Source organism: Anopheles coustani, chromosome 2 (assembly GCF_943734705.1).
Source record: "Anopheles coustani chromosome 2, idAnoCousDA_361_x.2, whole genome shotgun sequence".
NCBI classification, from domain to species: Eukaryota; Metazoa; Arthropoda; class Insecta; order Diptera; family Culicidae; genus Anopheles; species Anopheles coustani.
In genome coordinates, this window is record NC_071289.1 from 55,851,611 (window position 1) to 55,871,668 (window position 20,058).

Genomic DNA, 20,058 nt, shown 5'->3' on the forward strand with positions numbered 1-20,058 from the left:
TCAACATAATCAAAAAAAGTTTTGATTTTTCTGTTCATCCAGTTCCGAAAATAAACTTTGTTATTTTGACCGCTCTGTTGCAACATACCCGATAATCCTTTACACCGGACAAGCGGAAAAACCTAAAAACGTCAATATATCGTCAAAAAGTCTCGTCAAAACTGCTTACAGATTCGAACAATCTTCAAAACAACGGAGCTACAGAGTGTTTAAAAAGAGCGGGTCAGAAAGACTGCTAAAAGGCATTCGGGATCGATAACACATTTTTTATCGAAAACACATTGGTAGTAAACCGTCACATTACTACCGTGAAACGGGTTCTCACTGAACTACCTTATACAGATTGAAAATGCTCTAACATAAAATTCGTTCTTTTCCTTTGTCTTTGCAGATGAACATTCTGATAATATCATTCCTGGCGGTGGTTTCGCTAACCACCTTCCCGACGCAGACCCTCTGCACGCCCGCCGCGTCCAGCAGCGACCCGAAGAAGTCGGTCGCGGCCGCCGAAGCCGCCCAGCCGGTCAACGACAATGGACTGAAGGAGATCTGGCAGGAGGACGACCGGGAGGTGCTGATTCGCAACGAGCGCGGCACCAAGAACGGGGGCAGTGCCGCCGCTGGTAAGAAAAATCACAAGAAAGACAAGCACTCCCCTTACAGTGGCCAGCAGCAGGAACAGCAGCACCAGCAGCAGCAGCAGCATCAGCAGCAGGGACAACTTGGCGGAGCCCGCGATCGCCAGCAGCAGAAGGGACAGAAAAAGGTGAAACCGATCGATTCGACCCGATCCGAGCCGTCGCCGAGTAAGTCGTCTATGCCTTTCGCCTGGCTTCGGGACACCAAAGTGTCTCGGTTTGCACCCTGCTTGCCCTAACTACTAACATCGTCCTCATCCCGTCAAGAACACTAATCGCTACTAAAACAGAACTGCGGGAAGCTTAACTTTGTCTAACAACTTAGTACAACAGCTGCTGTAATACATCTGTCTCCTACGCGTCTGTGTGTGTGTGTATATATTAGAGTCTGTTTTTGTGTGTGTTTGTGTGAGTTTTGAGTGATCTATTCCTACCCACCTTAATTTATAATCTTGCTCCAACGAACAAAAGACGCCATATACGCCAGTGTTCAGAGATGAGCCAACCGAACACATCTCAACCAGCCCTCCTGCAGGAACGACCTGACATTGACCGCAAAGAGCGCCCTCCGATTGTGCAACAACTGGCCAAGAGATGGATTATCACCGACCGCAAAACCCCCAAACCACCCTCCCTTTCGCGAGGAAAATGGGAAACGGTCGAGCGAGATGGGCTAGCGACGCTAATTAGACTCACGCCGCGTACTAATTCCATTCCGGTGGATACCTTGGGACAACAATGATAAGTGACATGGCCGCATGGGCGTGGTGCTTGGGAGTTTGGAGAGGGTTGTATGCTTGTGGCCACGGTAACCTCGATCCACCCGATAACGCAAACGCTGCTAGGACGTGCCTGAAACAATCATATTTGGACCCTCGGCTTCGTAGGACACCCAATGTTGGCATTCCGGGTTGGTCTACGTTTGTGTGGTACGGGTACCGCACCTGCCTGCCATGGCCGGAATATTGCGTCTCCATCCCGTTTCAAGGGACACAGCCGAACCCGGCTCGTTTCATGCGGGCGCACGTATCTGAGAAACCGTCCTCACCCGACCGACCGACCGGCCGGCCGTTCTCGGTCGGTTTCGACGGTATGGAACGAATTTTATCAAAATTAGGTTTACCTCACAAACATTACTCGTCGGTGGTCGTCCCTTTTCCCTCCCCCGCCCACACTCCTACCTCGTACGTCCTTTTCGTGCGAATGTGTTGCAGATCGTTCGCATTATGTGTAGAGCTACGTGCTGCAATAATATCCATCGGCGGATATCATCCGTCATTGGAAGCACTTGGGCTGAGAACCACCAGCTCAATCTACCTAAGGCCATCCCTGGGCTTCATGAGTTTAACGTAAGCTGCTTTCGAGTATTGTTGATTTACGCTAGGCATGAATTTTCTGCAGAAATTCGACTGATTCTATCATTCAGATATCGTACAACAAAGCCTAATGTTTCATTTGAAGAAAGGAAACTGTAAATTACATTGTAGTACTTTAATGCCCTCGCTTTTCAATGTCATGTCTCCAGTTCCAATCTTAAATCTTACTTACTTTTCTAATTTAGTTTTTCGTTTGTTCGTCGTATGATTTTGTTTTACATTTAAAGGATTTATTGTCTGTTGAGTTTTGAGTCATTGAGTACAACGATACTAACAAACATATTTCAAACCTAACTTTATATTACTTTGATGAAATGAAAGCTTGGGCTCTCCGTGTGGTTCCTAGTCATACAACGGTGTGTTCAAATATTACACTAGCGTGGTGATCGAAGTTATTTGTTATTTGTTAATATAATTTGATGTTTCACTTATAATTTCATGTAAGATAATTTTAAACTTCTCCTTTTTTAGATAAACTGCACAAATGAAATAAAATTAACGCTGGCTTTAAAAACTGGACACTTTCATCAGCGATATGAAAAACACTACCAAAGAGAATTGATCGAAATAGATTTCATTATAACATCCGCTTAGTACTTAAAATAAATTCCGACGGAAAGTCAGGCAGTCTTACGGTAGTTGACCGGAATTTTAGCTATGGACGACAAAACTATTAATGTTGGCATGTTTTTCAATCTTATGTGGCCTACATGACCACATGCTGCTTCATTTGGGCTTTAAAATTGTCGGTTATATCCTGTGTTTAAGAATTGTCACATTTTTTTTTCGATTGGCAGCAATTGGATGATAACGCAGTGAAACTTGTTCTGAACACAAAAATACTGATGCTCTTGATGATGCTTTCAAAATAAACTTTTATGCCTTCCTGGTACATTTGGTGCTCAAAGCACGTACAAAATATCCTTCCCACATAGTTTTACCCAAACAGATTCCGCTGTGAATGAAAAAAAAATTTGACTAGTTTTCCCGGTTGGAAGGTTTGGCATTTTTGACATTGTTTAACATGTTAAATAGTCTTAACATGTAAAATCAGCACATGACATATTCGTAAAATTAAGAAAAGTAAACCCCTAATGAAGCAAGCCCAACAAACACTTGCCTAGAGATAAGGATAGCTGAAAAGTTAAACAAATACACGTCTATTAAATGAAACGACACTCCGCTTTCGAGGATTTTGCATACATTTTTAAACCAAACACCCTTGATTTGATGAAGTTCATGTGTTTTACAATTTTTCTCATCTCATTGCATACAGCACGTACAGCAGAATGAGTTCGATTGTCCTCACCAAGTTGACAGTAGAAAAAATCCGAATTGATAAAGCGCACTTGGCTTTACAACAGATCCGTCCAGGGGGCTTCGATGGTATGGTTTCCGTCGTCGTTAATTTTCAAACCGAACTCATTTTTATGACACGATGATGGATCGGAAATGTTGAGTCCTCAGGATCGAACAACCATCCCAACAATGCGATGCCACAATCTGCCACCAATTTCGGGGCTGCCGGCCTGCATAACACAACAAACGCCTGAGTGCTTTTGACGAGGTTTAATCATTATTCCTCGACCACGACTCCATCGACAAGTTATGCATTTTTATATGTTTTTTTTTTAACAATTCTTTTTAATGGATGCCTGTTCTGAATCTACTGGTGGGAGTCAACGTTAGTGGTTTATTTCTTATGATTTTCGTTGTAGTGTATATTTTCTACTAACACAAAGGTAAGGATAGTCTATCGTGTTTGTTCAACCTCAAAACTTGTCAACAAAATAACAAACCACGGTCACATTAACACTGCGGACGGCAACATTCTCCGCCGCTGGAATCCATTTTCGTCCTACCATTAACGTCAGATTTTTCTCATTTTTCTTTTCCGCCTCCGTAAAACCTCTTGTCCTGCGAATGATGTGTTGAATGCGTGAATAATGGAAAACTCAACCAACGCACAACATCAACAACAACAACAACAACAAAAACCATAACCACACCACTGATCGACACCTGTCCGGCCGAATGTGTCCTCCCACGGGATACGAAAATTTCCAAAAACCCAACAGACTCGCAGTGCCGCTACACCAAAGGGCCGTGGACCGAGTGCGATGCCAAGACTAACACGCGCTCCCGAACGCTGTCGCTGAAGAAGGGCGAACAGACTTGCGTCCAGACCCGCACAATCCAGAAGAAATGCAAAAAAGGTGAGTTTCGGGGCGAAGGTGACCACCGGCTGCTGCCGTCGCTGGGGCTCGATCTGCTATCGTAAATAACATTGCCGCACAGTGGGAGAACTCGTAGGTGGTCTTGTAATTTAATTTTCCTATGGACGATGTAAACACAGAATGGAGAAAATATTTTGATTGACAATCAAGTCCTTTAGAGTGTTACGGGAAAAGAAAATAACTAAACGTACCACAATTTATCGTTTTATTTTGAGATTTAAAATAAACGACTTTCGTGTAGGTGAACATTTTCTTTGTCCCACTGTTTTTGGGCGCGTGATGGGTTTTCTGATTTTTGGCATACACGTTGCTCATAAAAAGCATGTTTTATAAAAGGTCGCTAAAAAAGGTGGCTTCACAAACCTTTCAACCAACGAACAAAATGCGCACATATGCAAAAAAAGGAGTATAAAGGTACCGGGGTATGCCCTTTCGGCGTGACAATTTCGGTCGCAAACTCTGGAGGAGAAAGAGGCTAGCCCAACACCAACCCATTACCAACCTTTAGGGATGACAACGTTAAACCCACCGGTTAAGTTCAAATATAAATTTGTTTGTGCTCGTGTCCACGATTTGCCTCTTTCAGCCTGCCGTTACGATAAGGGTGCCTGGTCCGAGTGCGACAACAACGGCCAGATGTCCCGCACGGACAACCTGAAGCAAACCAGTGACGCCACTTGCCAGACGACGAGAGTGGTCAACAAAAACTGCAACCAGGGCAAGTCCAAAGACAAGCAGAACAAGCCGCCGAAGGCCGAAAAGAAGGAGAAAGGTAAGCTGTTGGGAGAAAGAGGGGGGCGGGTGAGATCTGTGGATCGAGGGTTGGCAACGGATGGTTAAATCCAGTTGAGGTTGCAGGAAACTTCTCCAACATAGGGGAATGGATTCGGTTAGTGAGCAGTATATAGGTATATCTCTTGCCCGAGTTGCGCGCCGTCAGTTGTTTCACGGTCGGGAAACTCGTCCCATTCCAGGTTGGATATGCGTCCTATCGGCAAACTCATGTTTTACATTTTGTTTTGCTTACCTATCTTAGTTTTCCCCGTTACGCCTTCCAAATCCAAAAACTTTGTGTTTTTCTTCATTTTTTAACCCATAGTCCGAAAGCTTAAGCGGTTCCTCAAGCTGCACAACAAGCAGAAACAGGCCAGCGTTTCATAATTCCGCCGAGAGATATGTTCAACTCCCTGTGGGGAATTTGTAGCAGCCCTTAGCGACTACCGGATTTCCAGCTTTTGCTTATGTGGTTGATCAACATCATTCGTGCTACTTTTTGCATATTTTCTACACCACGAGGGCGCAAATCCCTGGGTGCGCCCTCTTGGTGGACTCCGTGAACTAGTTGGATTAATTTTACGACAGATGGAAGCCACTTTAATCGACATTTCGGTGAGAATGGTAGCAAACCAGCGTGCGGCGTGATTGGACGTGATTTTAACGGAAGCAAAACACTCGTGTTTCTGCGAGGGCACATTTGTTATTGCACATTTTCCTTCGAAATGCAAAATGCACGAACCAGCACTTGTATTGAACGATTTATTATGGATTGTACCATAACCTTGTTTTAGAAAATAATGTTCCGTGTACGAAGAAACAAAGTTACGAAACTTTTAGTCCAGCACAACTGATGTAATTGAAAGTTACCAATCGATCAATGTGAGAAAATGCTATCATTCATAATGGGCTTAAGAGTCTTAATTTTTAAATCTCCCTGTCGAAGGGATGGTGAACCTATCTTTTCTTATTCCGCTGCGTAACAATGATCGTACATCCATAATGGTTTGCCTGATTTGAATGGTTTGTTTGATTTCCTCTAAAAGTATGTTGTGTCACACGCAAAACCAGAAACAACTGCTTTGCCTCCAGTTATGTAGTATCTAATATTTAACGTTGCACTTTCAAATAAAGAGAATTGGTAGTTTTAAAAATTAGCTTTGAGAACGTTTGAAGCTTACATGCAGCAGTGATTAAGCTGGTATTTTGCAGATAATTAAATTAAACATTTTCTACTATAACCAACCATTTCCAGGCAATAGCAAAACGAAAGGAAGATAATATTTCCGCAAGTCTTTTCAAAATAGATCGAAAAAATCGTGTTCCCTCTAACCACACGTTTTGTTTGTTGTTTGATTTATGAACACAATCTTCTTAAGCTATGGTCCTTGTTTTTCTCTAATGTACTTTACCAATCCAAAGTAATTAACACTTCTTCTTTCCGTTTCTCGTCCCCCCAATAGGTGTCCGCAAGAACCGCCAGTAAATGCCAACTAAATGCAAGGCGCCAGATTTCTACACCGCAGTTTTCCACCCATGCAACGGCGCTGTTAGCAGTTGGTAGGGCGCAAGCCTACTCCCTCGGAGAACTGATCACCTGTGGCAGAACAGCAAGATAAGCTGATAGTAGAGTACGTTCCAACCAGTGTAGTGTTTCTATGTTTTTCTTTTCTACTATCTTTTTGGATACCCCTTTCCCAACTACAACTGCAGTTTTCCACACTAAGACCTCCGAAAGGGCCACGTGGCCAGGTGACACATTATTTATTAAGCGGTGAAGAATTAAAACTCGTGCAGCAGAGAACGTGGAAGGACAGCATTGAAAATTGGAATAAAAATACTAAAAGCAAGGGTACAGTTATTCATCGAACAACATAGGGCCGATTACACGATTATTTTTTTTATTGTATGTTATTAGTTCACGTACTTGTGGTGTCGATGAAATGGAAAATTAATTAAACTACGGCGATCCATGACACGCTTTTCAGTGCCAAAATATTCGAAAAATACAACCAACGAACACAAAAGTACACACACATACACCATTTCACTTTTCACGGCGATGGAAATGCCGTGTGGGAGATTGGTGGTTAAGGAACAACTGATAACATGCGAAGAGTTCGAAATTCGAACCCAACTAGACACACGTTTGTTAACGGAATACACTAAAATTGTAAACAGGTCACTCATGCTAGTGAAGTTTTTTGCCAACAATCGATATTTTAACATACTCCCCTGACGAAAGTAACATAGAATTCCGTTGCTGTAGTGCAGCAAAAATATAAGGATAATGAGAAAATTATCAAAACTTGGTATTCAAGCGCCAAACAAACAAGTGGCCAAAATCACACCACTGCGCCAACAATTGAACAGCCGACATACACTCACCGTTGCGGGCTCCCGTAAGCTTATAGTTAGAAGTAGCAACAGAAACCACAGACACACTCACACACACACATTAAAACTGGCAACACATAAGAACTATTGCTCCCTTATCTTAAGGACAGTGTGTAAAAAAAATCAAAGGAGGAAACACTAACCAACCATTCAAAGTAAATTTAGCCATATTCTGTATCCGAACAAACAAACGAGGAACATAAGTAGAAAAGTGATAGGAGAAATCAAATTGAACACATTCTACTCCCCTCGTCCGAGCACGGCATTCAGCGTTAGGTGTACTATAGGGCAAGCTCAAAGAAACTTCCGGTTCCTTGTAAAGCTTTCTTTGGTCTGGAGGAAGGGAAGAACCGAAATAAATAACTCAAATAGAATCATTCGTTTTTCGTGTCCAAAAAACCAAAAACAAATGCGCGGCAAAAGAAGTTGTGTTTCAATAAACCTGCAAAATTACGAGTGTTCTGGTCTTGGGTGGACATCTTTGATTCGCTGTAACAGTGTCATCTCGATTCTTCCGCGTAAGTTACAGTGCTGTGGACTGAGTGTTCAAGTTATATAAGCTTAGTCAACAGAAGGCAGTAAAAAATATTAAAAACAGGTGTTATTCTCGATGGGTGTATGCGTGAGTGGTGACAGTGTCCGTAGGAAAGAATCTTATTTTTTCAAACGACCTTGCATAACGCCATCAAGAAGAGTTTTCCCAAAGGCTGCAACGCGTTTGTTCTTTTTGGAAAACTCTTGGCAGGGTTAAGAGCGGCTATATACGGCTGGTTCGTACATTAAACACACTTCTAAAGAGTTTGTTGTTGCGTAGAATTCAATTTTGAACAAATCCATTTACCCTCTTCTCTATAAGCATAACGATAGTCTCGTTTTGGTTTTAACCTAGCTGGCACCATCTTTCCTTTCATTTACCCGTCGGAAACATTTGAGTATGGCTCACATTGAATTTCCCAGGATACCCGTGAGCACAATTGGTCCCAGGGTGAACCCATAGCGTAAAAAGATTCCAAATTATATTCTGAACAGGTATGCTGATCGGTCTTCAGCAAATTGGCGACACACGAAAAGCGCAAATCGACCCGATTTTCCATACATTATTACCGTAAGCCACCGTGGTCAGCTCTCTTGTATGTTTGATGTTCGTCTCGATAGTAACGATTATTGATAAAAAAAAACAAGTTAAGGAAAATTACTGCGGTGAGGCGGTTGGCAAGCGGATCGTAAACCATTTCCTCACTCGCTTAGCGGTACACCATCCTGACCACGTCGTCCGGTACTCACCCATTCATTGCAAGCCATTGGTGGTTCATGATACGTGCTGTTCCCTGCGGCGAGCTAGTAATAAACGAAAAACGCATAGCCGAAACAATTACATTCATGTTTTAACGCAGTTGAAATGCAGCCCAATGTCGTTCGAAGGGCCGAGCAGAATAGTAACAAATAGGTGGAGAAAATTAAAAGAAGTATAAAACAGCGTCATGCAATAACATCAATCAAAGGCAGAGAAAGAGGGAAGGAATCCCAACCGTAAATTGTAAAGGCCAACATGAATTAGATAAATATATATATATACAACATCAAAAGTATGCTATACACTTGAACACACAACCTATAGTGACCGCTACGGTGGCAAGTTTGAGGTGAAGAATGGTACGAGTGCATGGTGCAGCAAGGAGAAAAAATTTCGAATTAAAATAGAAACATAAACCAGAGGAAAAGAGGAACTTATACAGATATTCTTAGTCTTTAACGATTTAACAGTAACGACAGACAGTTCAAAAACAGAAAGGGTGGTCATTGAAAAATTCAATCTTTGGTTTGGTTTTGCGAATGTTTTGTATTTTGAGTGAATAATTTAAGCTTTGCCCTGATTGAAATAGGTGGAAGGCAACAGCAACGTCTTGAAATCGGGTCCGAGCATTTGGACTAGCTGATCCAAGCGTGCGTTGCAAGCTGCGGTATTTCAATTCGTACCCCTTCTTTACGATATTTATATTGCAAGGTTTACGGATCTTGTGTTTTTTTCGCTTTCTTCAAATGAACTACATCTATTTTATAAGATTAATTTTGTTTCCATTCAACTGATGAAGCTTTTCCTATTAATTGCTCTTACTGAAAATAAATTACATAAAAAATACAATAACTGTAGCATAAACAATAGAACCGTATTACAGATTGAGGCAACAAGCAGCAGAAAAACGAAATTCAAATATCAAATTTCTTAATAAAACATATTCTTTTGTGATATGTTGTACAAAGGTGGCTCAGAGTTTGTTTAATTTATCCGAAATTATGAACCATTATTTGAAAATGTTTTTCCCTCCTCATTACCAACGACATATTTCAGATCTAAACTAAGGCAGCCAAAATTGGTTACAAAAGGAGCTCTGAATGTTGTAACGGAGAATAAAAGCCGCATTTGTTTAATATTCGACCTAAGTTCGATACAACATTATTTATTTGCTTGTCTAAAACAATCTTTTTACCGACGTGATAATGAAAAGGTGATGATTCATAGAAAATTCCCAAGGGGAACTGTTATAGTCCGTTTAGGATTTAAATAAGCATGTCTACTGTCTACTGGACTCGATGCTGTCAGTTGTGCGACAGCATACGAGGATAGATACGGCACTGGAGGGCATCGGCCCTTTGCGAGGCAGACAATGCTAACGCCATCTTGCTGTAAACTTTGCACGCAATGCAACAGCAAATGCAGCATCAGCAGCAGTTAATTTCGCAAATGATGCAACAACAGCAAAACGTGCCACAGCTCCAGCGACAGCCCCAGCGACTGCCCACAGAGCAGCACTACTCCGCCGTGCCGAATAATCCCGAGCTCATCCTGGATGCTTGGATCACAGCATTTTAGAGTTCCGGTACGAAGCCGAATCGGGTTCCACATTCGAAGCGTGGATCCTGCAATAGTGCGATTACAGGTGCGCAAGCTGGGCACCGTAGAGCACGGGGACTCACCTTCGAGGAGACGACGGCGAAGCTAAAAGCCCTGTTCGGGAAAACAGAATCGACCCTCAGAAAGCGCTGTAGATGCCTCCAGAGGAAAAAGGGAATCGGAGGATCTAGTGTGAACTACGATTTTACACTACGACCGGAGAAATGTTCCTTTAAAGTACACCAAATTAAATACTTGGGACACATTATAGATAGCCATGGATTACGGCCTGATCCGCAGAAAGTGGAAGTTATTCGCATGCTCCCTCAGCCGACAAATATAACCGAAGTCAGGTCGTTTTTAGGGGCCATTAACTATTATGGTCGATTTGTGCCAAAGATGAGAGAATTACGCTATCCGTTAGACGATTTGTTAAAGGCCGGAAGTGAAATCCGATCTACTGCTAACCCATTACAATCCTCGGCAGGAGATCATCGTGTCTGCCGACGCCTCATCAGTCGGCCTCGGGGCGACAATCAGTCATAAATATCCCGACGGCTCAATTCAAACAGGGGCAAAAAAGCATATAGCCAGATCGATCGCGAAGGCCTTGCCATCATTTTTGCTATAAAGAAATTTCACAAGATGATATTTGGCAGACGGACATTTGGGTCGAAAAAGTGTATCCCCAACTACACCGCCAATCGATTGCAACGTTTTGTTTTAACCCTACTGGCGTATACGGATACGCACACACTCAAAATCCGACGAGGATTCAGTAATAGCGTGTGTGGTAATCCCTAAAGTACTGCAGAAGAAATGTTTAAAGCAAGTTCATCTCTGGCATCCAGGAATCAACAAAGTGAAAGCGATGGCCAGAAGTTACTTCTATTGACCATCGATGGATCGTGACATCATCGTCTGGGTAAATTCGTGCCATTCATACTAGATCGCAGCTAAATCCCCACCAAACATCAAGTCGGCTAGGTGACCGGAAAAATCAGGTCCCTGGCGCCGCATTCATGTCGACTACGCGGGACCACTCAACGGAGAATCGTAGCTGGTGATTATCGACTCGTTCTCCAAGTGGCCAGAGGTTATCCCAACTGGTAGCACAACACGCCCGGCGACGATAAGTATTCTTCGAAACGTATTTGCCCGTTTTGGCATCCCGGAAACGCTCGTACCAGATAACGGCCCACAGTTTGTTTGTTCGGAATTTGAATCTTTTTGTAAGCAAACTGGGGTTGAGCACATCATGAGAGCACCGTATCATCCGCAGTCCAACGGACAGGCCGAAAGGTTTGTCGACACCTTCGCGCTGTGAGGAAGATTTCAGCTGATGATCTCACAATGCGAGAAGCCCTGGACACCTTCTTGCAGACGTATAGCTCCACCCCAAATACGCAATTGGTCGGAGGAAAATCTCCAGCCGAGATTATGCTGGGCAGGAGTCCCAGGACTCTGCTAGAGCTGTTATTGCCGTCTCCACAAATGGCGCAACCGAATCTAGGCGTACGAGCTCCAGAGCTAAATCCGGGAGAATTGATCTACGCTAAGGAATACCGTCTAAACGATTGGAAGTGGATAGCTGCTACCGTGGTTGAACGACAAGGACGATTCATGTACCTGGTTAGGACCGCCAACGGGAAGTCCATCCGTCGACACATTAACCAGCTACGTCGACACACAAGCAACGATACGCCTAGGAACACTGCACAGGCCCATCCACCGTTACCCTTGGATATACTGTTCGATGCTTGGCAATTGGAACCGTCATCAGTATCTGCATCATCGGACCTTCCACCATCTTCCGAAATATCGCCCTCACCGCAGGAGCCTGTGCCATCCGATATTTCATCTGAGACTAATGCGAGCAGCCGTCCTATACTACTAAGTCAACACAGGAGAGCTACATCCCGTATACCGGATCAACCTATCGTTTCGGTGCTCGTCCCGGAAGGACGCATTTTTAATTTAATAAAGATTAAGTCCCGTTACTCACAACCAACAGAACGTAACAACTAGCAGTTTGAACACGAGCACTTCGGACACGGGACACGATATGCGATCACAGTTGAGAGTTGAGACATTTGCCGCTAATAATGTGAACCAATTTTTTTCGGGACTTACGTTTTCGTTGAAATCGTTGCCTGATGCAGGATGCTGGGCTGGAGCTGCAGTTAGGAAGTTGGCTTACACAAACTGTTCCGTACTGTTGGCTGACATTTCCATAAGGCGCCAGGCGGCTTTCGGGTCCAGTTCTTTCGGGTCGCGGCACAGTACCCACACATGATGGCAGCGCATCACCTCCTCTGGATCACCCTCGATGACGGCGCCTTTCCCATCCCGCACGCACATGATCTGTTGCGTCTGGAAGGTGACGATCAGCACCGGACCCTGCTCCATCACCTTGCCCATCGCCAGGTCGACGTTCTCGATGTCGAGGATTTTCGAGTCGAGCCGGTAACCGGCCTTTTGTGCCTGTGAGATCGGCGTTGCGATGATGTTGTACGTGCTCTCGAAGCACCAGTCGCGCAACACCTCCAGCTCGCCCCGTACGATCGACTCCAGCACGTTTGGAATGATGTCGTTCTCGCAATCGCTCAGGAACTGCTTTTGGTCGAAGCTCGGATCGATCTTGCACAGCTCTGTCAGCGTCTCTGAGAGTTCCGTCTTCGAGAACAGGTTGCCCATGATGTCGCTTACCTTGTCCGTCAGCAGCCGAGACGCTCGGATCATCGGGTTCTCGGACTCGTCGTACTGCATCTTCCACGTGAGCACCTTGTTCACGTACTGGTTGTTGTTTTTGAAATCCTCCCATGACTGGTACAGTTTGCTGTCTTTGTGCAGTTGCATGCCGGTCGCGTCCGCGTTCGGCACTACGACACGGGACGACGCTTCTGACGTCATCGACACCTCGACGCGCTTCCGAAGATTCAGTGGACTGCGGTAAACACGTGCCTCGAAACCCTGCGCGTCCATTTCTTGGCGCACAACCTTCGCCGTTTCGCTAATGCCATGAAAAGCGCTCGACTGGCCCAGCGCCTGGCCCTTTTCGGCGAGCGTTTCGCCTACGCCGCGCGCCGTCTTGCCAAGCTCTTCGCCAAGCTGGCCCGCCTTACGGGCCAGGTCGGTCTTGGCCACCTCGTCCAAAGCGTCCGACACGCGCCCTCGTATCTTGCCCAGATTTTCTCGCAACGCTTCGCTGCCCTTGTTCGCCTCCGACTCAACCGTGTTAAACTTTTGTCGTGCCGCCTTCAGCGCATCGGACTGCTCGAGCCGCTCCGCTTCCTCACGGAACTTTTTCAGGTTCTCTTTCATCTCTTTGTTTTTCTCCATCTCCTGCTTGATGTTGCCTATCACTTGTGTGAAGAAACCCGGTCTTCGGGTAGAGTAAGTGCGCACCGAACAAGGTACATTCCGCTGCGCTCCGGAAAGGATTAACCGCGATAGTATTCGGCCCGTTGCGTTTAATCGATGCATTTTCTCCGCTGCACACTGCTTTGGTCTGTTGGAAAAATATGTAAACGCGCTTAGGCTGCCCTGAACCTCTGGTCAAAGCTTTACGCAAGGTCTTGCGTTTGCGTTTGGGTGACAAAGGAAGTACAGCCAATATCCGACTTACGCTGATTATGGGGACCAGAGAAATCCGCGTATCTTGAATATTAGGAGCTATGCTGACTTATTCCGAGATCTGAACGTTCGAGATTCGATATTTGGCATTACCAAATTCGAATTCGAGATTTTTCAAGGTGTATGCAAAAGTGTTTTAAGGGTTACCGCTTAATGGTTTGAATAAACCTTTGGTGATGTTCGATAATTCGATTTGATTGTTATTATTACTTTTAGAGCGATGATTGATACATGCATGCACAGTACAAGGAGGCTAATATCATTTTACATAGATTTTATCACGAAACCCCAGTAATTACAAACGATTTTTCAACATTCAACGTCCAAATCTGTGTTGACCATTTGATTTTGACAACTGCCGAACAGCTATGTAGACTTTGTCGACTCGAATCGAATGTTAGAATACCGATCCAATCTCGATTCGAGACGAGCGCCCGCGTTCGAGACAGTTTCGAAACGAATCTCGGAATAGCCCTGATTATGAGATCCCGGCGCTACGACCGAGAGTTTCTGCGACACTTTTGACATACGAGATGGCCGACTCAGGCTATTTTACTTTGACACTTCCGACTACGGAAGTCGCGTCGGCGTAGTCGCAGAAACCCCGGTCGCAGGAAAGTCGCAGCGCCGTGTAAACCTTCCGTCCCGCTAGGCAGCTCGAAATATCGTTCTCAAAACGTCCTCCGCGCGAACAAACGTCCTCCTTTTTTGTATGGGGATGAAACAATTGGAGGACGTTTTTCGAGCAATCGTCCTCCTTGTCCTCCTCACCATACAAAACTGCTCGATGTTTGTGTCACGGAGGACGTTTTTTAGGACGATTTGCTCGAAATTGCCCAGCGGGGTGTGACCAGGGGTTGAGGTCGGCTGACAAAATTAGGAGATTTTTCAAGCACTCGAGCAGAATTGCTTGAATTGATTTTTTAGGAGCTCCCCAAGGGGATTTTTGAAATATTTCCGGCGCCTGGTCCGACCCGTTTTCGCGTCGAAAACGGGTCGGTCCAGGGCACGATGCGCAGTAAATTTCGACCCGATTTGACAGCGATGTTGACGGGCTGTCAGATTCAAATTTGATGGTGGGTTCAAATTCAAAATAGTGGGTTCGAAAAAAATTATCAATCTAGGGTTCAAAAATAATATCCTCTCTAGGACTGTTTTCCCTCCTCATTCCGCTATCTTTTCTCTTCCCTCTCCTAGCCTCTACCTGTAATGCACACTTGATTCGATATTCTTTCGTTTTTTAAACAGTTTTCTTGCATTCACCTTCCTGGATGTCGCAAAAATTGAATCGGACAGAGATAAAAGACAGGAGATCAGTAATGAAAGAGTGTGCCAAGAACACCAGCATATTTCGCTCCCAGATTATGACTGTGCGTTGGCGATCCCGTTCTGGCCCACTTGAACAGATAGCGTGCTGGTCTGCTTCAGCAGCTCTCCCGGGAGAGCGCTGTGTGACATTGAGAGATCGCATGTTGTGTTCACTCGCAGCAGTGCAGAAGAACGAGAGCACTTCCTCAGTGCTCATAGCAAACGTTAAAACAGAATGCAGCCCTACTCTTAGTCCTATCAAGGATTATCAAATTGGTACTCGGACATCGCGATCCTGTTCACTGCAAAGCAAAACGAGTTGCGCCAGATCCTGCAGTAACAGGCAGTGGATTTCTACTCCTTCCTTAAGTACACTCCGACTCAACTAACTTAATGACAATTTTCATATAAAAGAATAAATCCTGTTTTCTCTGTTCATGTAATACGTAAAAGTATAAAATAAATTAAATGAAAAAATAAATTTTCAAAACAACAGTTTTTCCTTAAACGTACTAAAAAATAAAAAATAATGTAAGTTAAATGACATATGTATTTATGTATCAGTTTTTTGTTTTTGTCATTATTCGCATAGCATCGTAGATGGCGATCGAACTGAGAGCAATCTCGATGCAATGCGAATAATGATCAAAACGAAAAACTGATACATAAATACATATGTCATTTAACTTACATTATTTTTTATTTTTTAGTACGTTTAAGGAAAAACTGTTGTTTTGAAAATTTATTTTTTCATTTAATTTATTTACTGTCGCGATCGTGGTTAACTCAGTGGTAGTGATTACATTGGTGGAAGCTGTTGAAGAGAAATTTTTATTGTTTGGTTAGTGAGGATTGAACACTTATCGTTATACATACCATATGATGCGCAGACCGGTTGATCTATCGGCGATGTTGGAAAATGTCTTGTTGATTGTCTGTTTTATTTTACGTAACGATGGATACATTTTCTCAAAATTGCACTCGCGCGAAATAAGGTGCGTAGTATAAAATCATGAAACTAGAGGTTGGAGTTGAAAAATTCGACGAAGTTTGTGCAGTTTAATAATGTGTTTGATTTTTCTAGTGTGCTGTTTTTTTTAGATTTTAACACTCAATTGACAGTGACTGCAGCATGTTCTTTTGGTCAGAAAGCACACGCCAATAAAGTGTTAAGTGTGGAAGTATTCATGCTACGACATCCACTGGGACAATCAATGTGAAACCCACCGAAACAACTGAAAAACGGCTCAGGACATTCCATCGTCACTGTTTACCTTTTCAAATTCCACCATGATTGACAAATCACGTTAATTATTGAAATCAGGTTACAAAGATATAACTTTATATTTGTGCCATTTATAAGACAAATACTGTGTATCATTTATTTTTAGAAGGGGCTTTCAAACGCAACCTTCACAACCATTAATATCATACCAGCATCTAAGCCATCGATTTCTGGCAAGTGAATCAGAGAACAACTCTTCTTTCATTAGTTGCATGAGTTTTGTCGTCTGCAAGGCTTGCGGTATTACTTTACATTGACTTTGGTCCCATTTTCTCTTTCCCAGTGTTTCTTTTCGCCAGCCCACCGGCAGTCGCTTCATGATGCTAAGATCGATAAGATGCAAACGATCCGCTACCACGACATCCTAGACTATGTAAAAAAAATAAATCTTAAAGAGGTGTAATCGTTCTTTGGTGTCCTGGATAGGCGCCTTGCCTGAATCCTCCATCAGTTCGTTGTGTCGTTGTTCGTTGTTGAAAATACAATGGTGCGAGCAACGCTGCCGTAGTGACCTACGACAGTACATTTCTGGCAACTGCTATAATCAACATGTCCTACTACACCTGTGAAAATTAAATGAAAGAACAATTAAATACATGTGAAATTGTCTGCTAAAAAGTTTTGTAGTCAACCTGTTATGAATGCTCTTGCTGGAGCGTCTGCTATAATAGCCCTTAGATTCCCGTTGATGTTTACTCCACATTCCATTAATAAATAGCGTTGAAACCCCATTTCATCCACATAAGCTCCATCTCGATCTTCAACTAGAATTTCTGCTTCCACGGGTATGTTGTCAGCTACAGCTTCAATATTTGCTGTAGATTGCTGCGTTTTGAACATGTTTTGGACATTGTCGGATCGACGATAGAAAACAGCATTCTTTCGCAAATGTTTTAATTCGGTTTTAAGCACATTTTCAAGGGATTTCTTGTACAAAATAGACACCAAGTTTTTAGAACATACTGGACGAGCGGTTATTTTAAAATGTAAACAATTCCTCAACGGGCTGTTGCTCACACACACACAAGTCTATGCTGTTGGCAAAATAACGCGAGAGAAAAGGACGGAACGATAGAGCAGACAGCATTTGGATTGTCATTAGGAAGTGAGGGGTATGTCAAATGGTGGCGGAGTGGTTGCGGGGTAGCTCTCCCGTCGTGGAGGGGTTTTTTTGTATGGAACTTTCATGGGTTCGGGTCGAAACGTCAATTTGGCGCTCCTTGGGTCTAATTTTGTGTCAGATCGCCTCGGCCCATACAAAAATGAGAAGTTTTTTGTTCGTGATGTGGAGTTCAGAGAAAAGCAAAAAATGCCAGCGGTCAAATTTTGCAGACTAAAAACATGTTGAAACTTAAAACGCTGCAGCATTTTACCCTTATTATACGAGGAATGTATCTGTCATATTTTTCCAGAAGTTATCTGCCAAACGCGCTTGACAGATACATTCCTTCCTCAAAATCGGAATCAGGCATGACCGGTTCCGATTTTCTTTCGACTGGAATTTATGTCAAAGTGGCGAGTTGTTTACTTTTTGCTTTGTTGTTTGCAACGGACTTTGTTCGTTACTCTAGGATGAACAATACGCTAAATTCAAACATGAAAATGATCAAATAACTGCAAAACACATTTTGAGGAACTTTGCGTTATTACACGAGCGGACATCATTTATATCTCGAACGCCCTGTCAGTGCCTACTTTGACAGTAAAAGGATGGAAAAATATGACAGATTCATTCCTCGTCTAATAAACCCCTGGTCACAGCTTTGCGCCACCGCATGCGGTTGCGTTTTTTCCCATGGGAGAAATAGGAGCTGTCATGGGCTGTCACCGCAGACGCAAGACCTTGCGGTTTCTGTACTAAAAAATCAAACGAGTTTGATTCTTGCCGCAGACTCTTGCGTTTTTATATGTCAACAGTAAATATTGTTCCTAGTAGACTTTAATGAGATTGTATGCTCATATAAGTGGTATATTCAAACATTAAAGTATTATTTTTGGCAAAAAGCTGTGCTCGTTTGACAGATCAAAAACGCAACCGCATGCGGTTGCGGAAAGCTGTGACCACAGGTTAAGGGTATTTGGGTCTCAGATTGGGAACGACTCGAAAAGCTCCCGGTAGGGTTCGGATTCGTCAGGATCCAAGGTCACATCTCTACAACGGGCTGTCATATGTTTTATGATTTATTTTGTAAACAAAAACACGCCGGTTCCATCTTTCATTCTGCACGATGTGTGATCGCGTTGAAGAATTAGAAGGTTCTGAGCTCGGCACTAAAGACTACTGGGAGTCTAGCTATACCAGGGAGATTAAAAACTATCGTGACCATGGCGATGTCGGAGAAGTGTGGTTCGATGAGGATAGTCAAAACCGCATCATCTGCTGGATAGCGAAACAAGAGGAAACGATCAAGGCGGACGATTCAATAATTGATTTAGGTAAGCTGTTTGCCTGCTTGCCCACACACACATTGTAAAAACGGTCATTGTTTCATTGGCAGGATGTGGTAACGGAATGATGCTGATTGAGCTGGCTCGTGAAGGTTACACGAAGCTCACCGGTATCGACTATTCGCCGAAAGCTATTGAACTGGCGAAAGCCATTTGTAAGGATCAAAGTTTAGCGATCGACTATAAAGTGGTCGATTTGCTCTCGGAGTCGGAAGTGAACGCATTGGGCTTATTCAAAGTGGTGCACGACAAAGGAACATACGATGCCATCAGCCTGCATCCTGACGACGCGAAAACTATGCGAAACCTTTACATTGACCACGTCCACCAAATGCTCACGGATGATGGCCTTTTCATACTCACCTCGTGCAACTGGACCGAAAGTGAGCTGGTCAGCAGTTTTGGGGAGTTATTTCGACTGCAAACGGTGATTCCAACTCCTACGTTTAAGTTTGGTGGAAAAGTAGGTAGTGTGGTTACTTCGGTGGTTTTCATAAAAAATACCTCGAAATAAATTGTATTTATAATACCTCCTCATAGCCTGCATAAGGTTTGAGTTATTAATTTAAAAAAGTGATTCTATCCCCTCTTCTGCTTCTTTTTCCACGAGGATTCACCACAGTACGATTTTTGAATCCTTCGCAAGCTAACCTGGACACATACACTTCCATAGTGTTATGGACCAGCTGCTAAAGCCATATGTCCTGATTTTCTTGGCAGCTGATCCCCAAGGAGGCTAGCGGAAGTGTACCAACGATAGGTACATATTTCAAAGTGGAAGTTTGTAGAATATGCGTGGCGAAACTAAATACGGATGTATATAAGAGCGTCGAGATAGACTTGGCAGAGCCAACAAAAGAGTTCTCAGCCTTCCGGTTAGCTAGCAATCAGTTCCAAAATTCGAGTTAAATTTAAATACTTAATCTAGAATTGAAACCTACCACTAGATATTTTAAAACCCTATTGCTGTTGATCCTGTTCGTGGTCCTCCTGTTGTTCTTGCAACAGTTGTTGATGCTACGTTTGTTGTAGTTGTGTTGAAGTTGTTCGATTGCGGTTTATTTTT

General features: G+C 43.5%; 3 protein-coding genes across 3 annotated transcripts; 2 read left to right on the forward strand and 1 right to left on the reverse strand.

Moving 5' to 3' along the window:
* The first annotated feature begins 391 nt into the window (after nt 1–391).
* LOC131266103 (protein naked cuticle-like) lies at nt 392–9,681 on the forward strand. Its single transcript, XM_058268463.1, has 4 exons — nt 392–806; nt 4,093–4,230; nt 4,838–5,023; nt 6,489–9,681. Exons 1-4 carry the CDS (start codon nt 392–394, stop codon nt 6,509–6,511), a joined length of 762 nt encoding a protein of 253 aa, XP_058124446.1. The 3' UTR covers nt 6,512–9,681.
* Nucleotides 9,682–12,428: 2,747 nt separating this feature from the next.
* LOC131266102 (mitochondrial import inner membrane translocase subunit TIM44-like) lies at nt 12,429–13,821 on the reverse strand. Its single transcript, XM_058268461.1, has one exon. It carries the CDS (start codon nt 13,799–13,801, stop codon nt 12,512–12,514), a length of 1,290 nt encoding a protein of 429 aa, XP_058124444.1. The 5' UTR covers nt 13,802–13,821; the 3' UTR covers nt 12,429–12,511.
* A 4,942-nt stretch (nt 13,822–18,763) lies between these two features.
* On the forward strand, nt 18,764–19,546 carry LOC131266104 (EEF1A lysine methyltransferase 2). Its single transcript, XM_058268464.1, has 2 exons — nt 18,764–18,980; nt 19,043–19,546. Exons 1-2 carry the CDS (start codon nt 18,773–18,775, stop codon nt 19,504–19,506), a joined length of 672 nt encoding a protein of 223 aa, XP_058124447.1. The 5' UTR covers nt 18,764–18,772; the 3' UTR covers nt 19,507–19,546.
* The last annotated feature ends 512 nt before the right edge of the window (nt 19,547–20,058 follow it).

Excerpts from the sequence above, each read along its gene's own strand:
- LOC131266102 (XM_058268461.1), bottom strand. The coding sequence starts at position 13,801 with ATGCATCGATTAAACGCAACGGGCCGAATACTATCGCGGTTAATCCTT.
- LOC131266104 (XM_058268464.1), top strand. The coding sequence starts at position 18,773 with ATGTGTGATCGCGTTGAAGAATTAGAAGGTTCTGAGCTCGGCACTAAA. Across the intron at positions 18,981-19,042 it reads CGATTCAATAATTGATTTAG|GATGTGGTAACGGAATGATG; the intron begins GTAAGCTGTTTG and ends TTTCATTGGCAG.
- LOC131266103 (XM_058268463.1), top strand. The coding sequence starts at position 392 with ATGAACATTCTGATAATATCATTCCTGGCGGTGGTTTCGCTAACCACC. Across the intron at positions 807-4,092 it reads CCGATCCGAGCCGTCGCCGA|ACTCGCAGTGCCGCTACACC; the intron begins GTAAGTCGTCTA and ends AAAACCCAACAG. Across the intron at positions 5,024-6,488 it reads GGCCGAAAAGAAGGAGAAAG|GTGTCCGCAAGAACCGCCAG; the intron begins GTAAGCTGTTGG and ends TCCCCCCAATAG.